Source organism: Lepidothrix coronata, unplaced genomic scaffold (assembly GCF_001604755.1).
Source record: "Lepidothrix coronata isolate B3197 unplaced genomic scaffold, Lepidothrix_coronata-1.0 Scaffold4, whole genome shotgun sequence".
Classification (NCBI taxonomy): Eukaryota; Metazoa; Chordata; class Aves; order Passeriformes; family Pipridae; genus Lepidothrix; species Lepidothrix coronata.
In genome coordinates this window covers 373,951-399,936 of record NW_016690184.1, presented here as the reverse complement: position 1 = coordinate 399,936, position 25,986 = coordinate 373,951, and the positions used below count along the sequence as shown (strand labels likewise).

Below are 25,986 nucleotides of genomic sequence, written 5' to 3'. Positions count from 1 at the left end.
AATACCAGGAGTGTCTGGATGATGCTCTACTTTTAGGTAGTTCTGCAAGAAGCAGAGAGTTGGACTCAAAAATCCTTATAAGTCCCTTTCAACTCGAGGTATTCTGTGATTCAAAATTAGTCTTTAAATCCCTGAGAGTCAAGGCACTAGTGATGTTGCAAGCTTATTAGGTTCTCTTGGTCTCGAAAAACAATAAGCAACCATAACCAAGAAGATATAAACTAGACCAGAGTGGCGGGCCACATGATGGAAAGGATTTGACATGCTGCCTCTTTTCCTGTCCCTCTGAGGATTAGGAAATTTTGGATCTAAACTTCTCAACACCAGTCAAACTTGCTTAGGAGTGTTACATGGGTTTTGTTTGTTCATAGACCATTGCCACTGTAGGCCAGCAAACATGTTCAGCTCTGTGCAAATAATTTTCAACTCATTTAAAAACTTTTGCTAGGTCATGAAACACAGAAATTAAAAGAAATTTAAACAGACATATGCATATACAAGCAAGGGAAAGGGGAAGAACCCTCATGTATGCTGCCCAACAGCAGTAGCTTCAGCTCCAAGCACCCTGTCTCACAGCCCAAGGAAGAGACATTGTTGTTTGCACTCAGGAGTTAAATTACTTCCCCTTCTCCGTAGCTTTCATGCCTCAAAGCATAACATTTATAGCTGAGACAGAAAGCATTCTGACCCTGATTTTGATGAATTGAGGTGCTTTTGCTTTTGCAGGGTCCTGTCCTCTTTTCCCCTTCATTCCAACTAGCTGTTTATCACTCTGAAAAGTTTGTTAGCTGGGTTTTGTTTACATGTTGTTGTCTGATCTGAAGGTTTGGTGAAACAGAAGTTTCACAGCCTCCTTATTATCTTTTATCCAGAAGCAGTGAGGTGATTAATGGAGGAAATGTAGCTCAGTGAGTTCAAAGAAAAAGTCAAGACTTTGCACATAGAAAAAAACCCCAAACACTGGCTAAGAATCAATCAAAATATATGAGTTTTCATTCTTAGCCTTGAGAGAGAAACCTTCCAGAAAAAATCCATAAGTGCTTTTATTCAGGGGAACAATGTTTTTATCATAAAGTGTCACTAAATTCTAAAATACATATTTCATTTTACCTTTTTCGTAAGGAGGGCATTTTAAGTGCTAAGTGTATTCTGTATTTAAAAATTCCTATAAAATTCATACTGATTTTAAATTTAGATGTGTGATTTTTTTGTTTGTTTGTTTCCCTGACCTGGATGAAAGAAAGGCATAAAGAACAGCAGACAATAACAATTACAATGATTCAGTCTGTTTACAAAATTTGCTTATGGTGTAGATTTACAATCACAGATACATGAAATCCAGATTGCCACCTCTTTTATGGCCGGATCCACTATCCTTTTTCCATCAGGTGCTTCAACAAACCTACCTCTAATGTGCCAGTTATAAGAATTTAGCAAATTAATAAGTGAAAGGCAGTTGCTGACAGACTCCTGTTAGTAGTTAAAATTTCAAACTGGTAGCAATTTCACATATGCTAACATCTGGTTTTATTTTTGTGGTTGCTCTTTGCTGCTTACCTTGCCCTTTTGAATGTCCACTTTAACTCCTCCTAATTTATGAAGCCAAGGCCTTTTTCAGTTATTTGTAGAGTAAGACATACAATAAAAAAAAGCTACAACCCCTTTTTTTTAACAGATGCTAATATTGTAATCTTAAGATTCAAAATAAAATGTTTCCTATTAAGAACATTTTTCTTTTATAATAAAGTGAACATACAAAGAAGTTAAATGAGGAACTTTTCTGTTAACCAGTTTGGATCAGACTATTAAATACAGGTATCCAAACTTGAAAATCTTGATTAGATTGCTACTGACATGTTGATTTCTTTTGATAAAAACATTGAATTCTTTCCTTTCACTTACCCTCCATAGCTGTGACTGCCTCACTGGATGGAAAGGTGCATTTTGCACAGAAATAGTGTCAGTATGTGAACCTGAGCATGATCCTCCACATCTGTGTAGGCAAGGTGGTACCTGTGTGCCACTGCCTAATGGCTACACATGTCACTGTCCTCTTGGAACAACTGGTACCTACTGTGAACAAGGTATGTCAAACGGATAGTGCATTGTACAGTTATGGGATAATGCATAGATGTAAAATCACAGTATTTTGCAATATATCAATTAAATGTGACATAGAGATATAAAGTATAAAATAGATTTTATTTACAGAAAGTGAATTTAGAAGTAATTTAAAACTATGAATCGTTAGATATTGTTTTCTTACTCTGCTCATTTTTAACACCATTTGTTCCTTCCATTTTTTCAAATCATTCAACCACATTCACAGGCAGCATGGACATGATTTGTTAGATACCAAGGGGACAGGAAGCATTACAGAGAAATGTTATAGTGCTTAGTTCAATTGCCAAGCTCACCATAATGAAGTATGATGAGAAATACACTTGACGGCTCAGTACTACTGCAGAAGGGGGAAGCATCTGGGACCTTATCTTATTTCTTCTGATGCTAATGGAGAGGTTCCTGGTTTTGTATTTCTTACCCTTATGTCTAGGAATCTTTTGTCTGTCTTCTTCTCTGAGAGATTACACAAATAAATATTCAACAATGTGGAAACACATGTGCTACAAGCTCAGGGACTTTTCCTGTGAGTGCTCAAAGTGTGCTTTCAGTGTAAGGAAATGCAGTACAGTCCACCCCTCCATTTCACTGCTCTTAGATTTATGTTAATATTGTACAAGCTTATGTTTTTCCTTTGAGAAGCTCTCTGCAGAACTTTTTGGAGAACTCCAGTTACTAGTAAATAGCCCCCTTTCCAAACTGCTTGTCAAAGTCCAGCCTCCCTTGTTGTGCGAGTTGCAAGCACAAAACTGAGAAGCTGAACTGCATCTGACCTGATTTGCAGTCCTCACACTATAGATGGATAGTTTTTAAATCCCATTACATTTTGAAAGAAAAAGAATATAGCTTCTGGAAAGTCATTGTTAAACTCCTTATTCCTTGTAAGAACGTGCTTGCTTTATTGCCTCTGCTGCAAAAGCTGTTCAAGGCTCTTTCTATGAACTTTTCAACTTTGAATTCTCATTTCAAGTGAGGTTTTCAAAAGTAATGCCATCGAGATCCAGGATACTGATCACCAGGACATGTGCTATACATAAAGCAGGTAATTAATCAGGCAAACTCTCCTGTGTTCTGGTTTCAGAATAGATTTGGATCTTCTTATGATGGGCACTATTATCAGTACAAATAGGTTATATCTGAGCAACAGAAAATTGTATTTCTTGTAAATTGTCTTCCTTTTAGTAATTCCTCCACCTGGTAAACACATTAGAGGGTTCCTCTGTTTTATTTAAAGGACTATTTGTTTTTATGAATAGGGACTATGGATCCTGACCAAACTCTTTGCCCTGTATTTCACCTTACTCTGGCAGAATAATGAATTATCATGAGATTTTTCAAAGAGCAGTTTACTCTTTTAGTGGGTGGTGAATTGCTAAAAAACAGCTGCTTATCAAGATTGAATATCTTATCTCTAGATTAATGGTGGTTATTGGAGCCAAAAGAAAAAGAGACAGAGAGCAATGAACAGCCAAAGGGTCCAGGAGAAAACAAAGGGTAATTAAATGATGGAGACTAATGAATGTGCAAGAAGGAAGGAAAAAAGTGTGAGAAAAAGACAGAAGAGATTTATGAGGCAAAAAAGAAGCAGAGTAGAATAACAAAGAGGGCTTCACCAAATAATAGCAACTGGTAAATACAATACAACAGTATGGATTGCACAGGAACAAGTCAGATGAAGTGAGTAATTGGGGCAGTAGGGGTAGAACCACAATAACACAGAAGAGTACTCTGAACACAAATATTAAGGGCACTTAGACACAAACTGGCAATAATCAAACAGTTATGTGCTTAGAAAACACTAAAAATGTTCTAGGTTCTTTATGAACTATGTACATGAGAAATGAGAGATGAAAGCATATGTACAGATGAAGATGAAACTGTTCTTAACTGTGATGTGTCCTGCTTAGAGCATTAACTCAAACCACCAAGGATGCAAAGACTGTCAGCACAGAGATACAGCACATTATGCTTAAACTTTAGATGTCTGAGCTGCCCTAACAACTGTTCAGTAGTTAGAAAACTAAGCTAGAACAACACAGGGAGAGCAAGATCAGTTAACACAGTTGTCATGACTCGTATGGTCTGAAATTCACAGTGCTTGCTTGATCATCTCACAATGATCATTGTTAAAATATAAATACTGAGCAATATTCTCAGGAGGTTGCAGTAAGATGTTTGTTAAATCATGTATTTTAGAGGAATTAGAAGAATCAATCCAGTTGATGAAGAGAAGGTAGCAGTTTCAATTACTCTGCATTTCCTATGGGCTCTGCATAACCAACTAATTATTACTATTCAGCAAGTAATGCACAGGTATTTTGTAGTCTGAAATGCTGAGAGCAAATATTTCATACTATAGTTCAACTTGCCAAAGCAGGTGCCAGGACTTGCTCTTCCAGAAGAAAGATCAAGAGGTTTAGCAGGTAGGAAGATGCTTGTGAAATTTAAGACCAGCTTTGGAAAGGCAAGCATCCATAAGGAGCGTTAGGAAAAATGGAGGGGGTTGTAAATTAGATCTGAATGGGTCCAAGAAACAAAGCCTTGTCAGGCAAGGCAGGGTAATACACTTACTCAAGAATAATTTAAAGCTCTACTTCTTGGGTGTACTATGTTGACCAAACCTGTTAACACTCGTAAGACAAGATGCTTCTTCAAGAGTGTTGGGTTTCTGGAGTTAACATTGGTGTAAAGAAACAAAACAAATTATTAATTTATACTTTCAGAAATAAAAGTGGTTGTAATGAAATGGGAAGGAAATGGAAGATTAATGAAGGAGTCTTTAGTGTTAACATTGCCATTTGACTCAAACCACTTTCATGTTTGTGGCACATGAAACAGCAAAGAATGCTGTTCCACTGGTTTGAAAAGGTCACAGCTATGACAGTAACACAGCAAAGACAGCCCAGTTCCTGAAGTGCATAAATGACAACCAAACATTGGCAGGATCTGGCACAGTGTTATTTCTTAGTTAGCACTCCCATAACCACAAAGATTAGATGTATGGGGGAAGTAGTTTATTCTGAGTTTTTTTTAAAAGTAGTTATGTTTTCCACAACACCAAAATATGATGTTAATAAAATATTTTGTTCATTTGATTTAAAGTTTGCAACTGAAGTACCTGTCTAAACTGTCTTCTGGTTAAGAAGTAAAGCCTCAGCCAGGAGCACCATATAATTCAAGTATTTCATTAATACACAGTGTTCAAAAGCAACAAGAAGTTCCAGCTCCCAGTACTTTGTCTGAGGAATCTCCTGCATGACTTTGCACACCAAATTCCAGTTTATTCTTGTATTAATGAATATCTTTGTACTTAGATCTCTCAAAGGGCTTCTGAAGGGGAAGAAGTCTCTAAGGACCCAGTTGTTTAATTCTCCTGAAAGTATATAGTAGACCTATTGGTATCAACGTGACTACTCTGCTGAGAAACAGTGGCCAAGATAAATGTCAAGGATGATTCTTCCTGAGGGAGAAGAAGCAGTCTAAAACCCTTTTGCTGCAGATAGTTTGATTTGCTGGACATTGTTATTATATATATGAATACAATATTTTTCTTATATTTAGAAATTACTAAGAAATGCAAACTTCAAAAATACAGACGTTATCCATAATGCCTGTCTGCAATTATATTCTAATCTCTACTAAATTCTATTTTAGCAGCTTATTCCTATAAGAACAGTGTCCCTGTATGAGGCTGGTAATCCTGTCTCCAGCAGTAGAAAATAATGAAGTTTTAAAGAAAAAAAAACCACAGCAACTATGTACAACATCTCCCTGAAGTACTCTTCTAGCATCCAAACATTTGTGGCTTATCTTTTTTTTTTTTAAATTTATTTTTCTTGACACTTATTTTAATGGATTAAATCAACTCTCTCATCTTGGCATAAACAGTATCACTAAAGGTGGTGAAAAACTTGAGCAAAAATAAATTTGAAGTCAATGAAGTTTCTCTGACATTAAGCATTGACATGTATTTACACATAAGATAGAATTTCTTTAGGTACTAAGCATATTTATTTCCTAGAAAATTTTGTAGAGAAATTAAGTAAACCTGCAATATCATATTAACTGAAGATTTCATAGACCTGATAATGTTCTTATTTAAGGGGACAGCAATGTAATATTTGAAAGATTCTACAGATGGCACTATTGGAGAAGACTTGGCAGTGGTGAAAATAAACATGGTTTTCATGACAATATTTCTATACATTTTAAATTATTCAATAGTTTTCTTTAGCAGGATTAGTTTTGTGACACATACATTCATAAAATCTATTAAAATAATTTTTCTTGACTTCAAGGCATGATAATAGAATGCCACTGCCTTTTTCACAATGAAATAAGATAATAAATAGATTTCTTCAACTATATATTAGTCTCTGAATTCCATAGCTACAAATACTGCCTGTCAACATACAGCTCTTGAAGAACTGAAAGCAAATGTAAAGAGCTTTTCATTGTTCTGTCCTTGGTTTAGTGAGGTACTTGTCAAGCAGTAAAGCCATTTCCTTGATGAAAAAATGGCAAACAACTTCCTTGGGCCACATTTATCAGCTCAAGTCAACTTTCTATATATTATTCTGACATCAAATTCCATTATTCCGATACAAAAATACAGCAAAATTTTTGATAGTACCTGAAAAACTGACAGAAAGGAAAAAAAAAAGTAATGACAATTCTATAACTATTTAATCTATCTTCACAGTCATGGTGAATGAATGAAAAATGGAAAACTGACTTTTGAAATAAATTTAGCTATAAATATCTTTTTCTTTCTACATAGTCCAGAATGTTACTTCATATACTTTAACTGCTATTGTAAGACAGATTAATTCACAGTATGATTTAGCTCAAGACTTGACAATATACCTTATATACACACACTGAAGTACGTATACATGTACGCATATGTTGGACTTATCTTACAGTGCAGTTAGATTTGCACAAACTATTCCATAGTTACTATTTGGAAACCTTTCTTTTATTTAAAGGTCTACTGCAGGCACTTATTAACTTGTTCTTTTGAGTGACAGTGATTATTTCCACTGTTATTTCTTCAAACTTTGAGGCAACATGAGCAAAGCTTTAAATAGTAGCTACAGCAGTCCTATCCTATAAGGATAAAATGTGCTATTTGTTTTATCTAAAAAGCAATATAAGCTTTCAAGTTTGTTAATAATAGTCCAGTAAACGTAATATTCTTGATAGGCACAAGGAAACACGCATTTGTAATATTTATCTATATAAATTTTATATAATTTAAAAGACCAAGTAGAATAAAGTGAATTATCTACTTAAATACATCATATATAAACTCAAGGGAAGTCATGTATGACACAGTGAAGGAGTTGATAATACCCTCCACACCAGGTCAGCCATGTCATCATGGGATGTGTTTTCCCAGTAAAAATTCCATCATTTACTTACCATTCCCTCCAATCACCCAATTGAATAAGAACAAGATACAGCCAGCTAACTAGCACTTAGCAAGATGACTCTGAAACTGTTTAGACTTCCTCTATGAGCATGACTGATTTGCTGGAAATATGCTTCTCACCTTACTTTGTGAAGGTGTTCATAGTTAGTTAGTTAGTTAATTAATGGTGGGAACTGGTTTTAAAGGCAAAGCATGTAGATTTAAGTGTCCATATGTGAGTTCAATACATAAGTTTCCATTATAAATGTCTAGTCAATAGAGTCAGTGAAGATATTTAGTTAATAAGAAACTTTTCTAAATGTAAATGCTTAAGGCTGTTTGAGATGCCCTGGCATTCAAACTTGTATCAAAAAAGCATCAAGACAGGATTCATAGATATGGCACAGGACCTGCTGGATGCCTGGGCTTTTCTGAAATGGCAAATAAAGGTGAGGCAATAGAGGTTGTGAAAAGTAGGTACCTACATTTAGGAAATTGACTGGAGCCTTAGAGGAGACTACTTCAGGAAAATGTTAATTTCTTTATGGATCTGTTACCTGTGTTGCACAGCGATGATACTCATTTGCCGGAGAACAGGACTTGGTTACATGGCAATACATCCCTTTCAGCTTGAAGCTGCCAACTGCTGCAGGTCCTGTGTTTGCTGTTATACCAGTCAGGCCCATGTGGATGGCCTGGATGCACTACAGCTTCTCAGTGGCAAGTGACGAACATGGTTAAGCAACTAAGTCCTGTCTTACATCATAGTTCACCACAATGGGTATTTTCCTGCCTATAAATGATATGTATAGACAGCTAAATGAAAGTGTCTTAACGCCAAAACTAATCCCTCCAGTTTCACAGTAATCTATTTCCCTGACTTAACTATTCTCGTAAACAGCATGCAGAATATCAGCTCTCTAATACTCCAGTCCTCCTCAAAGCACATTTACACTGTTGTCAAACTAAATCGAGTCCAAGATAGAAACTAGAATAATTAAGTATTAGATACTTGACTCTTTACAAATTGCTGTATCAGGCTGCACTGAGATACTCACATTCCTGCCCACTCCCCCAGTCTTTAGACAATCAGAGGCTTCCAGTGCCAAAATGGTCCCAAAGAGGGAATTTCAAATTGGATGTTTCTTCTTGCAGGTTTCATTTTGAAAGCACCTTAGGAGCATTTCAGTAGCTGGAATAAGCTTATTAGCAAAGACAGGCATGGATTAAATATTTGTAGATTTTTTTTGTGTCACATTTTCTAATTACCTAGTGACTAAGCATTCACTTTCACTGTCATGATGCAAATACCTGAACACTGCCATATCCTCAAAGAATATTATAATCACTGAGTGATTGGGTAGGTAATGTTTTCTTTTTTTCCTCTAGCACCTAATCTCTTCCAGGAAATCTTTGTTTACTGAAATATTTGTTGGACAGAAGAAATATCCTGAGTATAATATCCATATCCTCAGATGCAGGAGAATCAGGTTTAGATTTCTGGTCCAAACGATTTCCTAGTACTGAGGTTTCATGGCTGCTCCCACTACAATTTTCTGGCTTGGATGACTTACTGATAGGCATTAATTTCTTAATATGTGTTGTACTGAAAGACTGAGGTCTACTGTTTTGACTTTGGCTAGTAATAGCTATTTTAGGCTTTGGAAAACCAGAGATCTCTTTAGGGATTTAGCCATATGCTCGTAGATATTAGTTCTTAGCTAATTAGGTCTCTAATTAGCTTACAGTAGAGACTACAACTCCATTGCAACAAAACCAAACAGAACTTCACTTACAAAATTGCAGATTTTTGTTCCAGTATTGCTCAGAATAATGATTGCCTCGGTCTCTCCTCTTCAGGGACAGCAAAGATCACTAATGGCTGCTGGTCTGCCAAGATCAGATTTCATGAGTACATTGTTCTAATAGTTATATTTGAATTGTGTTAATAATTGATATTTTTGTTAACATGCATGTTAACATGTGCTTATTACTGCACTAAAAGTTGAACTATAATCTTTTTTCACTATACATGAATTAGTTTATAAGTTATGACAAGTTAGTACTTCAAAGATTAAATAAGTGGTAATTCAACAGAAAAATACATTTGCATTTAGATAAGACAAAATGAATATTTTTTCAGTTTTTCTAAATATTTATACAGCAAAAAACAATGCCCATCCAATATTAGTCATCTTTGAACTAACCTTAATCAAACTGTATTGCATTAAGATGAAGATTTTCATACAGACAGACTTGTCATTGTTTTCCAAACTGAAAAAAACAACTGGTGAAGCTACTCACTCTCTATCTCCAATCAAATTAAAGCATTAAAAATTTCTGACTGTGGAGTTTAAAGCTTTCGGTGTTTGTTAGCCCATAGAGATGGAGCTGGTCTCTGATCTCAAAGACAGCTTTGCTGAGGAACCCCAACAGGAGCTTCCTCCTGTATTGCTTCAGAAGCAGTTTTTAAATGCCCCTTGATCCCATCTGAACTACACTGCAGCAGTGTCGAGATCCACTTTATCCAGACCTGGACCTTGACTCACAGACTGATTTATTTGCAGGCTTGACCTTAGCACCTGCCTCATTACTGTGGAACTGATGGTTCACTTCTCCAAGCCCAGCTATCAGATTCAGGGACTTGAGAGGCTTAATCACGCTTTACCAAGTGAAAAATGAGCCAACATGGTTTTTTTCTGTGTCCTTTGTTATTAGGTCCACACTCCTTTGAGGAGTGACTCACATTTTCCTTCACCTTCTTGTTGGAAGCTGGAATATATTGCCCAGAGAAGTTGTGGAGTCTCCTTCACTGGAGTTATTCAAGAACTGTCTGGACTCAATCCTGTGCCATGTGCTCTAGGATGCCCTTGCTTAAGGAGGGAGGTTGGACCAGATGACCCACCATGGCTCCTTCCAACCTTACCCATTCTGTGCTTCTGTGATTCTGTGCAGCTTCATCAGATACTCATATTCAGCTTAGAAAAGTGGGTCATCAATAAGATACAGAAGTATTTGCTTAAATGCCTGTTGTGCTTAAAATGCACCTCATGGTGGTGAGTGTTGTGAGTACTGCAGTAGTTACAACAGCACAAGTCCTACAATTCAGCTTACAGGATTGGCAAAGGCATCCATTCACCTCATTTGCTTTAGCAAAGAGTTTCTCTGGAGAAAGACTATGTAAAATAGGCACTGTCTTGTGCAGGCTGAGCTGAGCTTCTTATTTTCTTATCTTAGGTGAGAAAAAAAGTTTGCTGCCAAGAAGACAACAGTGAGGTACCTCAGCCTTTGACATGATATGCTATTTTTGCATATGCCTGCCATAAAAGCAAATTGAAAAGCTTAAATTGTCTTATTCTTCACCTTAAAACTTTTTCCCTCTATAGAAGCAATTTTGCAAAAATGAAATTTCATACTGCTCACCTACGTGCAGTGGTAGAGTGAATGTATTCTGTTCTGAGATATGGATGCACATTTCCACGTACCTGTCAAGTCAGATTTTTTCCATGCACACGATTGGTACTTGCAGGATCTACAGATAATTTACAAGCAAATTAGAAGTCATTCTAGTAGTTCCTATAGTTAGTCCTGCTGCATTGTGGCAAAATATGTTGCTTTCTGACATCTGTAAGATACATTTAATGGAAATATTTGTATCTTAGAAGTTTCAGAATGAAGTATATTAAATATTGTATTTGATATCTATAAATCAGATTAATACCTCCTTAATAAAGCATTCTGACATCTGCTGCTGAAGATGTAGGTGTTATTTTTGAATACTCTATTTGTAATGTAAAACCATGGATTTAATTCTTTCTCTGAGTGATACTATAAAATCACTTTTTTATCATTGTTCTCTTTCTCTGCTCCAAGGCTTTTTATGATAGCAATCTTCCTTTTATATACCTCCCAATGAAAAGCAATGTAGCATTTCAATCCTGCTGATTTTGCGCTCACACTAGTCATTGTCCTGCTTCCTACATAAGCAGTAAAGAATTAACTACATTGACAAAGTGAAACTGAATCTGCCATAAAGATTCTCAGATGCCTCACTGTATACTTTGCCCAGGATGACCTTTAAAGCAGCAGCATATTTTAATATAAGATTGACCACTGTAGCACAGTTCCTCCCTATATAAGTCTCGCTGTGCAAAAATTTGCTAAGAGAAGACTGACTTCCAAATGATGCATGAAGCAACAATGTCTATGTACAAAATGAATTACTATTGCTGATTGATTTTGAAATACAAAGACATCAGTATGGGGATTATATCTTCAACTCTATATATCTCTCTACCAACAGAGAGAATTGTTTCTTACCTACTGAAAAAAATGCAAGCACCTAAAAATCCATATGAAATATTAAGTATTCCTTTGTCTTTTGTACTTGATAGTGTTTATAAGTTTTAGTGATATAAATTACATCACTAAATCTGTTTAGTAAATTTTATTACTATTTATCTTCCAGGGTAATTGCTATTCTTAAAACTACTTTTATTTCTGGCAATTTTTAAGTATAGATGACAGGAACTTCACATTTTTGACATTATGTAATGTATTACTACAGACACTGCCTAGCCTTGATAGCATGCATAACAGCTATTATGATACTTAGGATGGGAGTGATTTGAAAATATATACATACATTGAACAACAGCTCATCAAAAGCCTCATTCTGATTATTCAAGCATTTCATAAGTCCATTACAATTGATATTCCAGTGATTAAAACTTACTTTCAGACTTACTGAGAATTTGTGACATCAAATCCATGCACCTTCCTCAGACATATTAACTGTAGTCTACGGGGGGAAATTAATGAAAAGGTCAGCTGTGCTGTTACTACTCATTCAAAAGGCATCCTCAAGTCAGGTTATGCTGGTAACAGGTGGGAGACCTGGATCCTGTATAATGGTGCATCTGGCTGCTGGATACAGTCCACCAGGTTCACCTTGAATCCTACTCAGAGAGAGGGGGTGTGACAAATAGACAAATGACAAATCTTGCAGCATGCTGGCTGTACTCCAGCTTAATAACTAAGGCCCATCTGCAATAAGCAGTATAAGGTGCAACTGGATGGTGAGTGGACCCACCATCAGACGCTATGCAGAAAACTTGAGTGTGGAAAGATAACATAAGGTTACCTAAGAATGCACTACAAGGATATACTGAAGGTATATTTCAGTGAATGTAAGTTACTATAAAACTATGAAATTGGGAGATGTTGGCTTCCTAGGAGAGAAGCGGCATAGCTTCAGCAGGAAAACTGAGAAGTGAGGGGGCCAACACTTACAGCTCAGGCATTTAGTACTGCTGTTTAACTAAATAGTAAAAAGAGCTTATAACACAGGTCTGAATACACCCTGCACATTTAAATAGCTTGGTTTATTCCAGTGAATCACAAATAGAGTAAAATAACAACCACATGATAATGTATTAGTGAATAACTAACATAATTTGAGAGACTATTTACAACAGCATGTAGTGACAGGACAAGGGGGAATGGCTTCAAACTGAAAGATTAATTTTAGATTGGATATTAGGAAAAAATTCTTTACTGTGATGGTGGTGAGGCACTGGAACATGTTGCCCAGAGAAGTTGTGGAAGCCCCATTCCTGGGAGTGTTGGATGGGGTCCTGGGCAACCTGGTCTAGTGGAAGATGTGCCTCCCCATGGCAGAGGGGTTGGAAACAATGATCTTTAAGGTCTCTTCCATGCCAAACCATTTTATGATTCTATGATAACTCAAATATGTAATGCCAATTTACTGAGAAAAATTGTAAATAGTTACATTAACAGTATAGAAAAGCATAATTATTTATCAGTTGGTTTAAGAAAGTTTAACCAGCCTGATTTTGTGGGGCATATGAAGAATTAGCACTGAGACAGGATGATGAAGTTGTGTACAGCTCAAAAGTGTACATTGTATCTTAACAGTAATTGTGTGAGTGCTTCATTTCAGTATAAGATAATGAATTACCAAACATTTCAGTAGCAATTAATGAGCACTTTCCACTTAAAAGGTACATTCTTATGACACACAAAGAAGCTCATTAAAAATCCTTCACTTAGATTTTAATCTGGATTTTGAGGAAAGAAATGTTTATTCCGACTCCTACAAAAGTACTTGCATTGAATTTTTAAAATACGTAAAATTTACAGTTACATTTATTTGAAAATGAATGCTAAGAAGATCACATTTATTTTGCATTACAACTATAGCCTAGATTGTTAATGAAAATAAGGCACACAGAAGACAATGGGATTGATTTGCTATTATCTAAGTTTTATTCTGTATCTAAGTTATTTTTATTCTTTGGAAAGGGAAGAATTGGAAGACTTATGTACAGCATTTATGAATTATGAACGTAATAATGCAGCCCTCTCAAAATCTTTCAGAAGACATTTTCTCTTGTATTTTTCAGGTATTTCCATTAGTGATCCATCTTTCAGAAGTAATGAATCATCATGGATGTCATTTGCACCCTTTTATATTCGCCATAAGACCCATATCAAACTACAGTTTCAGACTCTATCTCCAGATGGTATCCTGTTTTACACTGCACAGCAGTTGGGTACTCAGTCAGGTAAGGGTATTCCAGCTTGTTGGTATCATACACCCAGTTACTTTTTTGAAAAAGAAAAGCAGTACATTGAAGTGATTCAGGCATTCAGTCTCTGTAACTCGTTGTCCTTGGTGACTGGGTTTTATCATACAATAACAGAATGTTAAGGGGTTGGAATGGACCTTAAAGATCACCTAGTGCCAACCCTGCTGCCATGTGCAGGGACACCTCCCACTAGACCAGGTTGCTCAAGGCCTTATCCAACCTGGCTTTGAATGCTGCCAGGGCTGGGGCATCCATAACTTCCCTGGGCAACCTGTTCCAGTGTCTTACCACCCTCAAAGTAAAGAATTTCTTCCTAATATCTTACCTAAATTTTCCCTCTTTCAATTTGTACCCATTACTTCTTGTGCTATCACCACAGTTCCCGATGAAAAGTCCCTCTCCAGCTTCCCTGTAGGCCCCCTTCACATACTGGAAGGTTGCAATGAGTTCTCCATGCAACCTTCTCTTCTCCAGGCTGAACAGGCCCAACTTTCTCAGCCTTTATGCATAGGGGAGGTGCTCCAGTCCTCTTATCAACTTTGTGGCCCTCCTCTGGACTTGCTCCAACAGTTCCATGTCCTTCCTTTGTTGAGGACACCAGAACTGTACTGTACAGTTGTTTTGAACTGTGAATAATCAAGTTCATAAGAAAAAACATGCATGACACAGTTTTGGATCAGTCTAAAGCCAGCAAGTATTTAATGAAGTTATTTAATGGTTCAGGAAATCACTTCTCCCTGAAAAGTAACCATCTTTTCAGAAGCTACACTAAGATTCTCAATTCGGGGCATTGTCACAGTGTTTTAAAATGACCAAAAATAAAGCAATATAAAAACTGATCAGATAAGATAAGTGAAAGTGAACAGACTATGAGAGAGTTAATGAGGCTTCTCAGAACTGTAACTTTGTTGAAATGCTTGTTGGTGAAGCATGCAAAACATGCAAGTTCTTCATTTCCCAGAGAGGCAGAGAAAAAAAAACTAAATAAAATACTTCTACTATTTACAGAAGTATTTTCAACTTTACTAAGTTAACATTCCTAAAACTTCATGGCAAGAAAACATAATTTGCCAGTATAAATACATTTTTAAATTTAGTCTTTAAAGTGTACATTTTTTGTAATTACTTTATTAACATAATTAATCTTTATATTGCATTTACATGGTGCCTTGCATCTTTTTAAAAAGAAGCACTACATATCATTCATAACATCATCTTAGGGCAAATTTTCTGCTTGTATTAAGCAGTACGTTATGCAAAAATCGGGTTTTGTATGAAAAAAAAATTACTTAACTGTTTATCATTTATTTTTACATTCCTTTGCTTAAAGTCTAAAAACTCGTGAGATACTTCAGTAAACATACTCAGCCACAAATGCATATAAACCCACATATGCCCACTGTACCACCATCTTATTCTGTACACAGGTGTTTTAGCAGGCTGATAATGCATCATACACTGCTGGCACTTCCTGTTTTCCTTTTTCTAATTGCAATCATATACAGAGAAGCAGTTTAAAAAAAATATATATATATATAGAGAGCATCTATAATACAAATACATGTATTAGCAATGAGCTCTGTCTTCTACAATGAATCTTTTATAATTCCATCACTTACAGTGAACAGTTCTCTCCTGCATAAACTAAGGCATTACATGGGCCATGAAAAATAAAATAGAAAAAAAGGATCTCTCTCAAAAAGAATCGTCAGAGGTCATGAAAGTAGCTAGCATATAATGAAATTAAATATCTCTTTGGAAGCATCAAAGAGAGTGCTAAGTCTGCTTAACTTGGGCCAGGAGTGGTTTATCACAAGCATGCCCTCATTCTATTGCCATTCATGAATGTTTAGTTTGCACAGGAAGGAAAATTTTCTTTCAATCACTTTCTAGAATTATATTAATTCCATTTCAAAATAAAAACCATCTTATATAGAGTAATTTTTTTACAAATTTCCTACTTCCATTTTCACTGTCCTGATGTTTTGAAAGATTTAGGAAAAGCTAATTAGCTTGCTCTTTACATTTGCCTTCGTATAATCCTGTCAAATCTAGACAGAATTAGATTGATGAAAGACTCAGAAGTATTCTTAGCAGCCAGTAGATAAGAGTGAGCTTTCTCGTGGGGATTGGTTTAGAAAGCATTTTTAAAAAACCCTTTTTTTCTTCACAGTTATGTAAGATTTAATAAATTGATTGCCAAAATCTCAAGATTTTGTTTCTAAAAGTCCTTTTTAATAGGAAATAATTAGAACATTTTTGTCCTCACTAGGCAATGCCTTTTTTTTTTTTTTTCCTGAAGAAATCATCTCTGACACAGCTAATTTAGCAAAGATACTGAATTGCATGTTATACGTTGGTTTGGCTTGTCACCCATGTAAACATTACACTGAGACTTTCCCTTCAGAGGCAGGCCCTGCCAAACAATCCTCCCATCATTAAAAATAAAATCAGATCTTTAGTAGGTGAAGAAATAAACATGAGACTTCTGTCGAAACATTTCCTTCTGGCTTTGCTCTTTCCAAAGAACATTACAGAACCTTCTAGAAAGGGTGGGCAGGTGGCTGTCTCCTTATTGGAAAGTTGATCTGCCTCTATTCCTCTAACTAAATCATTACTTCAGTACACACACTGAAACACCTCTCCTCCTTTCTTCTTATAGTCTGGCTTATGTAAAAATCATAGAGAATACTGGGTAAATCTGGACCCTTCCTTGGTTACAAACTGGTCACCAAGGAAGGCCTAAGCCGAACTACCACATGGGCATAAAATGGAAAACATCCTATGAATCTGTTAGCAGAATTTCCTGTTGTTCTGTCAGTCACTCATTTTGTTTCTTTGTCAGCTCTTTCTGAATGTGTATCATGACTTTAAGTCTGGTAGTACTGACTTCTGCAACCGTAAGAAAATAATTGCCAAAGTTTGGCAAAATTTATGTGGATATCCAAAATAAGAATAACCTGGGAAAAAAGCCCAACCCAACAAGTGAGTTGTGTATGTGTATCTTAGTTCAGAAACTTGCAGATAGAATGACAAGGGGACTTTTTTCTCCTCTTTGATTACTTGTCCTATGCACTGCTTCTGGGCAAGGTCTCTGCAAACATTACAGCATTCATGTGGAGTCCAGCACAGTGACAGTAGACGGCCATCCACTTCACATTTTCTCAAGGGCAGTGTATCCTATTTCTACCAGTGAAAGCATGGGACTCTTAATGATTAAACAGCCTTTAATTTAGACAGGGCTTGCTTGATGCCCATCAAGTGTTGGAACAGCGTATATTCAGTCCATTTACATATCAAACACTGTACACACTTGCTTTTTTGTTGAGTCACAGAATTACTGAAGCTTTACATTTGTTTGCAGAGGTGGAATATGCTGTAGATTGCCTGCATTATTCCAGAGTTCAGGTCAGGGTGATGGAAAGGGTGATCTCTCCCTGATGAGATGAGAAAGAACAGTTATGCTGGGTGACTAAGAATGAAGTCAGGTTAATAAAAAGAACGGGATGACTCATGCTAAATTTAACACTCAACATTTGCAACAGCAGTTCTCTGTCTCTCTTTAACCAGATTATGTTACAAACCTGGTTTGAAAAACCTCAAAACTTTAATTCCTGATATTTAAGGCATTTAAGTTTATAAACCTGTAAGCCAGTAGGGGTGTGTGATGCCTGGCTTTATAAAACATTGTTTATGCCAAAAACTGAATTATGGAACTGGACTAAAATCTTTTGGAAATATTCAAAATTGCTAGGATACCCACGAGGCAGGAGTGTTGTTTTCCTAACCAGAAACAAACTGATTATCCACCTACTTTTAAAATAGGACCTGAAGAGTGGTTAAGTCTTCTCTCTTGGCAGCCATGTCTCCTTAGCTGACAGGGACATCATTTCTTCTTTGTTACTAATTCTGGGATCATTTGTGTGGATTAAATTAGTGGCTTTGGAAGCCAAACTGCCAGGCAGAACAGACATCCCCACTGTCCTGAAATCTGTTCCATAGGAAATGTTGTTGTTCCCCATTTGCCACTGGCAAGCAAACCAGAACAGGTTGGCAAACTGAGGTTGCTCAAGGAAGATGGCTCCTTCTAGCTGCCGAAATGTGCCAGGGCAACAGTGGTGACTAAAGGAAGCGGGAAAATTTCTCCACCAAGGAGAGATATGTTTTTGAAAGGTGAGATCGAATTGTCTAACCTACAAATAGGGAACTACCCATCCCTTGTAGATGCACGAGCATCACTGTCTACAGGGTTGCTCTGGATCCTAGCTCTGGGATAGTACTCCAAGTTGAAGCTGGAATCTACCTATTGTCAAAGTGATTTTTTACATAGTTTGAGAAATTTACAGGCTTGACTTGACACCTGTTCTCAGTCTTGCATTAGCTGTGAGATGGGGTTCTATACATGGAGTAGAATAATTTGTAATAACCCATGAAGGCATATCCATGGGTACCTCCTATAAGTGTGTATTAGGGGCACTGGCTATGGTCATCACTAGATAAAAGATCAAGTTAAAACAGGCTGATATAACCTGTCAGCTGACTGATATCTAACTGTATGTGTGGACTTAGACCAGCGCAAAGACAAGGTTAAATTTAATAAACCTAAAGGAAAGCAGGAAAAGATATTAAACTGACAACAACACACTTCAACCATGTTGACATATTACAGGCTGGGAACTAACAGCAGAGGCTGCAGAAAAGGTGGGAATAAGGCTCATCTCTTCCCTATCCTTCATTCCCTTGTTCTATCCATTTATAGCTCTCCTGCTTCTTCCTTGCTTTCTCTCCTTCATTCTGCACCTTATTCTGGCTATTGGAAATGCTCAGGAGACTAGCTCTGAAGGACAGCTACTGGTCAGTTAGGTTTCCTCTCATGTGGACACCACAGTGCATCACTTTCCTTGGCCACAGTGTAGCCATTCAGCTGGAGGCTGACATGGCTACTTCAAACCCTTCTAGACAAGAAAAATTCTGCCCCTGGAAGAATATGTAAGTGGTCACAGTGTAAAAGGACATGGTTCAGGTTCATGGAAAATCATACACTAGAGCAGGATGAGAGGAATACTGTGAAGAACAGAATGATCAAAAAAAAGAATGAAAGCAATGTGAACTCAGCTCAGCAAGGCAGGAAAAAGCAGTGAGCAAAGATACATTTTTGACCTATGATGGCTACAGGATGCATTATACTAACAAGAGGCAATAATACTGCTGGAGACACAAACGCTTTATTATGGTGGCTTAACAAGGTCAGTTTAGACTGAAGATGAGCACAGTGGAACATACAGTAAGAGGTTTCATTAACTGGGAATGATTCCTGTGAATGTTATTGTTTATGAGAAGATAAGGCTCTGTTTGCTATGACGCAGTGCCAATGATCAGTAAAAATTTCTGAAAAAGGTGGTGAAGAAGAGCAGGGCAAATGCTACCCGATACCATAGGGATAGGAAATGACATTCTGGCTTTGAGCTAGAGGACAGAAATGTGAGGCAAAACCAACAGAAGGCACAAACTGAAGCCAGCAAATATACATCCAGAGATGCCATCTCAGGGCTATGAAATGGCTAAAGGGATCAAGATTACACATGTTCTTTAACCAAGAAACCACAGCCTAGGGCTCTTGAGATGCCTACCCTGCTGAAGCCACTGAAGCACTGAACTCATCACAGCCTCTGTCGTCAGCATGGCATAGAGGCTTCTGCTCAGTAACATGAGATGAGACAAAGGATCAGCAACACATCTTAAAAGAATCTCAGACCTTCAGTATTCCAGGAACTAATCAGTTCATGAATTTCCAAGTGTACAAAGGTTTGACAAATTATGATGTAGATGAGTTTCCTATGGTAATATAAAAACATGGAGAGTTGATACTGCTTGAGCATGATCCCCTCTCAGAATGGGGATATACAGACATGCATATCTAGACAAAGATGTCTAGATACATGCATGTCTAGATAAAGGTTGAACATGAAAGGGCATGTCACCATTTGGAACAATTTAAAACTTGACTGTGTGACTGTAATCAACTTGCTTAGAGACTTACATACTTGTTCATAGTAGTAGCAAGATAAAAAGTTTTGTGATGCATTCAGAATTCATCGTAAGAAGCCATATAAGAAGATACTGTTACAGAAGTCCAGATCTTACAGTAGCAGTCAGATGTACTTAGAAGAGTCTTTTCATTAGCTCCCAGTTTTAGGAACTGACTGCTCTGGACACAGGGATGACTAGCCTTCTGTGAATTCTGACATCTGATATGGGAGGAGGTGAGACTTGTGCACATAATGAAAACATGAAAATTAAAGTGATGAAGAAAAATTCACACCTGCTGGAGTGCTGGCTTCTGCTACGGAATAGAGATTATCCATCCTGAGGAGAGCAAATTTGACCCTCTGTCACTTGGTGAAAATCTTGAACTAGAATTTGCAAGTAAAAGTGCTATTTTAACTCCAGAACAGGTCCTTCCTTAAGGCAATACCTGCTGCAAAATTCCCTTCCCTTAAGAAGACAAGGAAACAATCTTTCAGCTCACTTCTTATTTCACTGAAACAGGGAAGGTGATGGGGCAGGAAGGTACATCAGAACTAAATGCTGTAACCCTTTACGATTTTGTTCAAAACATAGTGTCTTGATGACCTGCAGTTTCAAGGCATAGCTAAGATACAACAGCCTATTTCTAAAGAAGATTCAAACTTGTTGACACAGATTGCCTTACAGTTCCTTGCATACAATAAAGAGGTTGGGCAAAGACTTGCATGCACAACAAAAAAAATGACCGTGACTGCCTACCTCAGGAGTTTCTGTTTTTTCTGAGACTCTACTGATGGAGATAAATAGCCCATATTAGATGAGACACTAACCTGAAAAGCTGGAAGCAAAGTTTTATGTCCTGCATGTGGATCGTATTTTCATGGAAGTAGGGATAGGCTATATAGTCTAGTCCTGGATAAACTAAGGATGTCATTGCCTTCACACTTAACAATAAGTAAACATCCTCAGAAACAGCTTTGGATTAATTAAGGTCGTGTGAGACAGGTTTGAGAAATTATCAAACTGAAATAGTGAAAAAGCACTTTGCTTCATGGTCTCCTACGCTGAGACAGCTGAGAGGAAAAAAACAGTCACAAGAATGCCATTTGTTTAAAATGGTTATGCAATTCCTATGATGACATAGGCCTGCAGAGGCTTCAGCTGCGTGCAAGTCATCCCTCAGAGACAGGGCAGATGGAGGTCCCTTGTTGAAAATGTTACTCATTGCTAAAGTGAAAGGAACAATGACAAGCTCATGATTTGCCTTCACTTTCAGAAGTTTCTTAGACACTGAACACACAGCACTTTACACTGAGTCCTAAAATGTTTTCAGGCAGCTGTTCTTCAGTAGTACCTATGACGTTATGAACTTCATGGAGAAATACTGAGCTGAACCCTGGGATCAATGTCAAGATCCTAAAATTTATCTCAACCTTCTGCTGTTCTTACCAAAGACTAAAATGGCAAGGCCTTTGTAAAAAGAGAGGGTCTAACCAGAGGCGTAAGAAAGTGCCTTAAGAGCCTCAGGAGAGTCAAAATTGGAAAGTGTAATTTTTTTCTTCACAAGTAGCAAAAAAAGAAGTTACTCCAATTTGAAGTGAGGCTTCAAATTTGTCCCATAACCCATAACTCAGCCATAACCTCTTCACATTGTAGATAGCAGAATCACAGATTTGTTCTGGAATAAGACTAAATAAGATTCCAAAACAGACAGATCATTGTCAAATGTGCAAAGCTACCAAAAACCTTCTCTGGAAATCTTGGAGAACTTCCAGCTTCTCCAGCTCTTGATTACAGGTCAGATGAAAAAGCAATGCTGGTCAATGTTTTCCTTCTTCCTAGACAGCAGAAAATGAGTATTTGTGCCCTTGTGCAAGTCTGCATGTCTGGGTAGGAAAGGAGACTGAATGTTGCCAAAGAGGTAGTTCAGAAACTTTTCCTGATGCTCCTTTCTTACCCTAGGACTGAGGTCCTGACAAAAGAAGTAGACAAGCAGGTTATTTACATTGCTGAAGACAGATGAGTGCTTTCAAGTTATGCACTGAAAAATTAAGCAAGCTTAAAGCCACATCACTGAGTAGGAGAAACCACAAGTGAAAAGAACTATATTAATTTTCTGAAAAAAACACGTAACAAGACAAAGTACTCAAAAAGAACACTGAACATAGGGAAGTAAAAGAGGTCATCACAACCAGAACTAGGAAGGAAGTGCTCTGCCATCACTGGAGTTGAAAGAATGAAGAGCTTTCTTCTTCCCATGGGTGGCTGGGGCAGGGAAGGTGAGGCACAAAGCAGGTGCTCTACAGCCACTAATACAACTGAACCATCTCCACCCTGCCTGAATGGGAACCTGAATAATTCCTGCAAAATGGAGGTAATAGTTTTAGCAACTTTCACAAGCCTCGAGTAAATTATGTCATTCATTTTTAACTTTACTAAAAGCAATGTAATTCAAGGATCAGAAATACTCAAAAATTGAACACGCATGAAAGCAAACTTCATCATTCTACTAACAGGTTCACCCTTAAAAATGCTGAATCTTTAAGGAAATTGGATCGGTAACTATTAGGAGAGAAAGCTTACATTCAAGTTTAACAAACTGGTTTACCAGTTTAACTGATAACAACAACCCAATGCCTATTATTTCCAAAAGTAATATAAAAAAATTAAATTGCATAGGCAAATATCAAAAAGGTTGAAAATATAGCTTTCAATAGCACAATATTCTACTGTCCTCTTCTGCCTCGCTGCCACTTACCCCAACAGACTCTACGGCTGCTCTTACAAACTTTCCTTCCAGCTTCCATTTCCTAACCTTTCCCAGCTTTTCTTCTTCACATTTGTAAGTACAGTCCAAAGTGGTACTCTCTCTCCTTTTACACTGCCTGTAAGGCCAGAAACACTGATAGAACAAGAAAAATCCTTCCTAATACTTCCTGTCATGGAGCCCTCCAGAAGAACAATTCAATAAAAAGCTTACCTGTTCCTACAGCTGTCAGAATATTAAACCCAAAAAATCCCTGTTGTGAAAAGGAGCTTAAGGTAAAGCAGAGTATGTCTGCTGCAAACTCACCTTCAGTGCACTAAACTAACAAATCCATCAAGTATATGGAAATTGAGAGTATTTCTGCTTTTGTAACTTGGCCAAAACTTGATTCTTTTCAATGGGAAAACCACCGACTCACATTTCCTGGATGCCAAAGCGATCCTGTTTCCTCCCGCCTCACAGTTACCAAGTTTCTGCACAAAAGCAAAGCTTTGCAGAAGGTTGGGCTTTTTACCTTGAAGCAAACACAAGCTCAGTTTACAAGAGTAAAAAAAGAAAAAGAGGGCCAAGAGCAGCTTATCAGGGAACACTTCTCTTTATGTGATTTAGACATGATGATGATGGTACAAGGAAGTGCAGGCAAGAAAGTATCAAGATTACTAATATGCTGTTCTTCAGTACACCACCTCTAGAAATTAAAACTCTTTTATACCGTTTTTTACAGGTGACTTTCTATGTATATCATTAGTAAACGGATTTACACAGTTACGCTACAATCTCGGAGACAAGACAGTCATCCTACAGGCCCTTCAGAAGGTCCGTGCAAATGGAAATACATGGCACTTACTCCAAGCAGGAAGAGTTGGCAATGAAGGCTACCTGGACCTGGATGGTATCAACGTTACTCAAAAAGCTAGTCCTGGAATGAATGTACTAGACACACACACAGATTTTTTTGTTGGAGGGGTGTCTTCCTTAAACCTTGTTAATTCAATGGCAGTAGAAAATGAACCCATAGGTTTCACTGGTTGCATTCGAGAAATTGTTATAAACAACAGGGAACTGAAGCTTACTGCGACTGATCCCAAAGACGGAGCCAACGTTGGTGACTGTGACGGAACAGTTTGTGGGTACTCAGTGTGCAAAAATAACGGAACATGTCAAGTTGAAAACTCAGGCTTTTCTTGTTCTTGCCCACACGAGTGGACAGGGACCACATGCGAACAATCTGTTCACTGTTCACAAAACATGTGTGGGTCTCAAGCGCTCTGTATTCCTCAACCTTCTTCATTTTCATATACCTGTGTATGTGCACTAGGCTGGTCAGGTAAGTACTGCGATAGCAAAATCAAATTTTACATAGCAAAGTTTGTTGGCAACTCCTACATTAAATACACAGATTCTTATTACAGAAAAAGAGACCTCCAGTACAGCCGCATTTCTTTAAATTTTACTACCAATCAAACTGAAGGCCTAATAGCATGGATAGGCAAAAGTGAAGATGAAGATAATGACTTCCTTGCCATTGGTATTGCCAATGCAACGTTAAAAGTTGTGGTTAATCTTGGAGAAAGAATCTCTGTTCCTCTAATGCACAGAAAATACTTCACCTGCTGTGACGGAAGATGGCATTTTGTTACTGTAGTTCAAAACCAAACCTGTATGAAGGTATATCTTGATGAGGAGCTAATTCTTTTTGAAGACATTGATCCACAAAGAAAATACACTGCTTTAAACTATGGTGGCATTTGTTATTTTGGTGGGTTTGAAATTGGCAGGAAAGTCAATGTAGTCACTACAGGGCTTTTTCAGAAGGAATTCATTGGTAAAATTAAAGATGTTGTGCTCTTCCAAGATTCCAAGAAGATTCAGCTAATGAATGCAGAAGGGTACAATGTTTATGATGGAAATTCTGGAAATTAATTGAAAAAATGTTCAAGACTCTGTCAAAGTGATAAACTTCCTTTTCCTCCTGTTTCTTGTGTTAGTTGGCAGTGTAATACTCAGAAACCAACAGAAGAAAGCTTTTCATTAAGAAAAAAAAAGTAATTAGGGACAATGTTATGTTGAGTAATAATAGATATAAGACATGTTTTACTCCTAAAATTACTTACTTATACTCTTTAGTATTTACTTTAAAATAATGGGAAAGTCTGCAGGATTTTTTATTTATTGTGCTGGAAATAGTTTTGTCAACAAATAGATAGTAATTAGCTTACAAAGCCAACCATCATTCAAGTGTTTTGTTGCTTTATGAGAACAGACAACTGTTAACCTGTTTCGCCAACTCTCAAATTTTATTAGTGTTTCTCTTATAATTTTATAACATTAAGGTCAAGTGTAAAAACTGAAATTGGGGAAGGGAAGAAAAGGTGTATTTGGGGCAAAAAGCACATATCTACTGTAATCAGAATTTTTTAAATCATAACAGCTGTAATCACTTGTTAAGCCCACAAAGATCCTCATTAGGTAATGAAGTTCTCCCTCCCTTCTAAGTCTCTGTCCATCCTGTATGCATTTATGTAAAGCAGTAGAGCTTAGCATGAACACAGGCTTAAAATATTACACTTAAAGAATGATTTTAAGAGCAGAAAAGGTATTTCACTTAAAAGAGATAAAAAAGGTCTGCTGGTTTTCTCCAGCAGAGGTCTCCCCCTATTAGACTACATGAAAACTTTTTGCTTTAACAATTCACAGCTGGAATGTGGGAATGTGGCATTCTGTCTACAAGTAACTTCTATTCCTAAGAGCTTAAAAATCAGAAAGTCCAAGAACTGCTTTGCTTTAGCTACACCTTTCTGGCTTATATGCCCCTAAATAAGATATCAAAATTTTACTAGACAAAGGTTTTGGTCATAACAAACTGAATTTCCCTGACTATATCTTTCATTAATTCATAATATCAAAAGTAAATAGAGCTCTTCATGTATAAATGCAAAAATTATATTCCCTCTGAAAAAGTTCAGTTATATTCTGCTTCAGGAAGCAACAAAAAAAAATCTAGTTTATTTTAATGTGCTCAAACCAATGATTTATCTACATCTACA

The 25,986-nt window shown here is 37.1% G+C and overlaps 1 protein-coding gene across 1 annotated transcript in view; it reads left to right on the top strand.

The window, feature by feature from the left end:
- EYS (eyes shut homolog (Drosophila)) overlaps window positions 1-25,214 on the top strand; it is a 784,118-nt gene extending 758,904 nt beyond the window's left edge. The window contains exons 43-45 of the mRNA XM_017823913.1: window positions 1,912-2,084; window positions 13,960-14,121; window positions 23,664-25,214. Coding sequence (XP_017679402.1) covers window positions 1,912-2,084; window positions 13,960-14,121; window positions 23,664-24,862 — 1,534 coding nt within the window. The 3' untranslated portion in view covers window positions 24,863-25,214. The remainder of the gene's footprint in view (window positions 1-1,911; window positions 2,085-13,959; window positions 14,122-23,663) is intronic.
- Window positions 25,215-25,986: the final 772 nt, after the last annotated feature.